General features: G+C 36.7%; 1 protein-coding gene across 1 annotated transcript; it reads right to left on the bottom strand.

Moving 5' to 3' along the window:
• Nucleotides 1-265: 265 nt before the first annotated feature.
• On the bottom strand, nt 266-4,350 carry LOC108674103 (serine/threonine-protein kinase rio2; the record flags this gene model as incomplete). The annotated part of the gene is given in 7 exon segments (XM_018162006.2): nt 266-1,251; nt 1,586-1,681; nt 1,943-2,134; nt 2,541-2,747; nt 3,454-3,622; nt 3,895-4,039; nt 4,265-4,350. Coding segments are annotated over 7 exon segments (1,865 nt in total), but the record flags the coding sequence as incomplete, so codon positions are not given.
• Nucleotides 4,351-5,193: the final 843 nt, after the last annotated feature.

The following is a 5,193-nucleotide window of genomic DNA, read 5'->3' on the forward strand; positions in this document are numbered from 1 at the left end:
GCTTAATGTTGTTGACTTGCTAACTCGATGTGGTTGAACGGTAGTATTTAGTATAGAATGTGGTGCTAGTTGTTTTCGCATCGAGTTCAGTAAAAATTGTTCGATCTTCGGATCAAATCAATTTGCATAATTTATCCATACATTATTCTGTATTTTCTGTGTTATGTAGTGATGAATAGCTCATACGCATTAGCCGTTGTGCTCGCATTAGCCGTAGTAAAATAAGTGTGCTCTACACAGGCTTTTGCGCAGGATATAAAAAAACTTCGACTCGTAAAAATTTATCCCCAGACATCTGCACACGCCATGCTCTGCTTGATGTTATTCACATTTTCTTTCTTTGCTCTGGTGTAAGCGTTAGCCTCACCCTTGACACGCAAATTCTTCTTTGAGATTTGCTTTTGTTCTTTCTTTTCGTACTCACGCTGCGCTCTGAGCTTCAGCACCACAGGGTCGACGGTGCTCGCGCGCGTCGAAAAGCTGATGCATGTGAGGCGGTCGTCATCCTGCCGCGTGCTTTCCATTACCTCCATCAAATTCGGTACTACCTCACCGTTCTCTTCAGCCTTTTTCCGCTGCTCACGCGCCTTCACCAGTTTTTCCATCATTGCTTGCCGCGTTTCAGGGTCGAGTTTCTGGCCAGTGTTTCGTGATTTTGTGCTTCGACGACTGCCTCTGCTGGTTGTCGATCGCGTGTCGAAATCTTTGTCGGTGACGGTGAGATCATTTAAGCTTTTGAGCGTCTGATTCTCAGGACTGGCTAAAACCTGGTTTTCTGATACAGTGGCCAAACTTCCATTCATCAATTCTCGTTTGGCCAGACATTCAGTGTTGCATATCCCACCGAGACAGCAATTCAAGCTGTTGGTATCACTCGACGCAACCTTCACATTCTTCATACTTTTGAAATACATTTCCATGGTTGCTGTAAACGTAGAATCGGCAGCTTTCAAATTTTCTTCGTTTGCTTCAGAATATGCTGAACGCAAGCCACTTGATTTTTGCTTCAGTTTCCCTTCAGGCTCATCGTCTTCATCAGATGCTTCGCAATCGTTGCTAGTGTCGCCGTCTGTATCTTTTTCTTCTTCTTCTTCTTCTTCGTCGTCGTCGTCGTCGTTGTCGTCGTCATTATCATCACTTTCTTCTTCCACTTCTTCTGCATTCTCCCTGCTTATCAGCATTTCGTCGAATTCATTAATTTCTCTCTTGAAGCCACTTGCCGCGACTTTTTTGTCCAGCTCAAAAACTTTCCTGCCAGGAGCAAGGTTCTTTATTATTGTAGTGATAATTTAAATTCAACTGCTTTCTATTTTTTACCACTGTAAATCTAAAACTAAGAAAGCTGCAGAGCAAACAGCCCACAAACGCAAAGCAAATTCCACAAAAGCTGTAATAACGATGCATATGCTTCCGAAATTCCAAATCAATATTAAGCGGAAAATTTTGATAAATGCTCTCAACTAGTTAAAAAAATCAATTAAACAACATATAGATAATATTATGACATTAATTGAATGCAAGTACCTTCAAGCATGCGCAAGTTTTTCAATTCAATGACTTAGATGATGTAAAATAATGAACTCACTGCACGTCTTTATCGAAGTCCGGGAATAGCTCACTTTCGTAACCAAACCTCTTCTTGAAAAACGTGATGATGCATTGCACATCACGGTCAAAGTACCTGCAACGACGGATATTGCTAGTAAAGAAATTAATTCTCGTTAGACGCTCATGAATATTACTAACTTTTTTTCCTTCCGCCACATTTTTAAATTCAATCCTTATAACCTCATATAATTCTACCAGCTAAAATTTATGAATTTATTGTATGTGGATTTGTTTATCGTGAATCGAAAATAAACAATTGTCCATATCAATCTTAAAAATTTGATTTCAATAATTTACTTTCTTGATATACGAAACGAATTTAACATTTTCTCACATTTTAGCGTTCTCGTGGCTGGTAGAGACCATCTGAGGGAAATCAATGATGATTGGTTTGTCTTCGTCGCTGACCATGATGTTGAACTCGTTGAAGTCGCTATGGATGACGCCGTTGTTGGCTAGTTGAACAATAAGCTCCATAAGATCGCTGTACAACTGTGCCGCGTTGGCTACGTCGTGCACTTGATGTCTGCAAATTACAATTGTCTTAGTTACACGTGACATTAATCCTACACTCTCCTATCCTCTGTGGATAAGGCAGATGTCACGTGATGTCTACAAATTACAGTTGTTTCAGACACAGGCAAGAATTAACACTATTCTTTCATCCTCAGCGCACCTGTGATATATAACATTACAGAGACTGGTGGTTTTGATTGTAAAATTGTTCTCAACCTTTGGGCAAGACAGAAAAAGACAAGCACGCATTAGACGGTCAAGAAAAAAATATTACTATTTCTCTGCTGAACTCGTCTCCTACATTATAGTAGGGAAACTACTATTCAAAATATGTGTGGAAACTGTGAATTTCATGCAAGGTAGGTACTTTATAAGCTGCTATTCAGAATTCGCATGGAAAATATATGAGCACTTACAGCTGATAACCGTTAACAAGTTCCATTATAACGCAGTGTCTGTTGACATCAATAGGTTCAGGAACAGGGAAACCCCTCTCGTGAAGAGCTTTCATGTAAGCAAACTCCTTAGTGGCTGAGAGGCGACTAAGGTAAATCCAGGACATCTGCCGGCCTTTGTGGTAGTCGCGCTTCTCTTTCAGCTTGCGAAAAGATGTTCGGCCCAACCTGTGAACAATTCAATATTCATAATAGAATCCTTCATGAAGATTTAACTAATGCATAAATAATTGTGACCGTCATCCATTTACTTGTGACCGTCATCCATTTACATAATTGAATTTAGTACGCAGAACGTTTCTGATAACGTTTTGGCACAAACGTGGAACTCCATCGTCATAGAATGAGCCTCTGACATTACTAAATAAAGATGATTATAAACTAATAAGGTTAACGAGGCGTTGTTGTGATGGGCAATCTTTGCAATTTAAGAATTTCGTTAGTTTGAATTCTACTAGTATTTCTTAATACCATTATAAAAAATCCAGAAGTTATTTTTGAAAAAGTACCCTAATCAGAGATGGAACCTTTCAAACCAATATTTAGCACAGAACTCCTGTTCCATCCCCGTTTTCATATCTATATGAAACCTGATCTAGTTTTTTACTGAGGTTTGCACATACCAAAGTAAAAATCACATTCAAATTAAGAAATTTAACTCTTCTCATTTCACAATGTCTATGTTCCCTATTTATTTGTGGTGCCAGTATTCAAAACACACACTCACAAACACATCCATAAATATACTGAAAATTATGTAGTCGACTTATTTATGATCACCTGTTTTTAGTGTGATGGATTTCAAATTATTTGAACAAATTGCTATTAAGTAACATTATTGCATAAACCAATTGTTCCGGTATTCTAAACTCACCGATGAAGCTTCATGCACAACATCTTGTCATTTTGTCCTTTCACTACAAAAATGTCACTCTCTTTGCCCACTCCAATCTGACTGCCAACTCCGACAACAACATCACGCTCAGCAAGGCTCTTGAGAGCCAAGTAATCGTAACCGCGGTTTGTTAGTCTGTATCCATCATCTGGAAAAAAAAGAGATAATTGATTGAGTTATAACCAAGACTCTCAAACTTTTGTTTAGAAAATATGAATACAGAAATTCAATAAATTCGTGGTTCAATAAACCATTAAATATTGTAGTACCTCTGGTACAACAAAAATTTGGTCAATTCTACGATACATTTAATCCTGAGCATTTTCCATCCTGGAATTTCTAGCATTTTTGTAAGAGTATTTTTCACATTTTAAAGGTAAAAAACAAAGAAGACAAATTATAATTAGAAGATCAACTCACAGTGTTTGCCTCGCTCATAGGTGGCCAGTCTGTGCATGCACAGCTCCTTCCTTAGAAGTTTGAAGACTCCTCCAGCCTTCAGGTTTGCAATTTGTGCAACCAAAGGACCAGGCACCAGCTCATGGTTCTTCATGCCCATTTCAATCTGATTGAATTATTTTAAAAAGTTAGTTTATTTCAAATCACAAATGGCACATGTTAAAAGGGAAATAATCAAATAAAAAATGTTTGAAAATAAAATTTGAGTAAATGTTCACTAAGAATGGAAATAACAAAGTACACATATTTGGAACCATTGTCTTACATACATAATAGGTTGCCAAGCACCCCAATCCTTTTGGTAATATTTATTTTGGCAGAAAATACTCACAGCAAGAAGAACTCTGAAGTCCTCTTTTGTTATGTACTGCAATAAAGAAACGTCAAGTTTCCCCATGATGAAAGCACAGTTACAACCTGCAAGTGTTGATCAGACCATTTTAATCTTAAAACACATAGTGGTTCATGTTTTTTAGTTCAGAGAATATTATTTTAATAAATAATAATGTCAGATCATATTATTTAAAAAAAAATACCATATTATTGAAACTAAAATAGAGTGGGCTTAAATAATTTAATATACCTATATAAATTATATAAGAACTCACAACCAAGTTAACAATCACAATGACCAATACGGTACTAGTTGAGCTGAAAAATAAAAAGCTAATGCCTGCACTTTTTTATGGTTTCTTATTTTTGCATGCCTACCAGAATATAAATATTCATATGTACAATAAGTCTTTGAATGTTACCAAGAAGGCCAAAAACGCTTTGCCATGCTTGTCCAAAAAATGTATTGCAAGAATATGAATAGAGAAGGCATAAATTAATTAGATTTGCAATGTTATAATTAATAAAAAGGTAGGAGCAGAGATGATAGAGAGAGCTTTTAACAATTAGGAAGTTGACATAGGCAGGGGGAGAAGTTTTATTCCTCTTGGTTTCTTCATTTTGAGGAACCGTCAAAGGGGTAATAAGGGACGGGTGGAGCAAATCGAGACAGTTGTCCCACATTTTGTATAAGTGTTGCAGCAGCTAAACTAATAAAAATATTGCAAAACTAAAAATATTAGTGTAAAGTTTCACATTTTTACTATTTATGTAGCATAAAGTTAGTTAAGAAATCTTACATTTACTACCTCTAAATCATCCCTGAGAAAAAGTGTGAAAAGTGAGATTTTGGAAAAGTACCTCTGCTAAGGTCTGTAGCAAAAAAAAATATTCACCGTATTGAAAAATGTTACTTATATGAAAGTT

The sequence above is a fragment of the Hyalella azteca genome, unplaced genomic scaffold (assembly GCF_000764305.2).
Source record: "Hyalella azteca isolate HAZT.00-mixed unplaced genomic scaffold, Hazt_2.0.2 contig17319, whole genome shotgun sequence".
Taxonomy (NCBI): Eukaryota; Metazoa; Arthropoda; class Malacostraca; order Amphipoda; family Hyalellidae; genus Hyalella; species Hyalella azteca.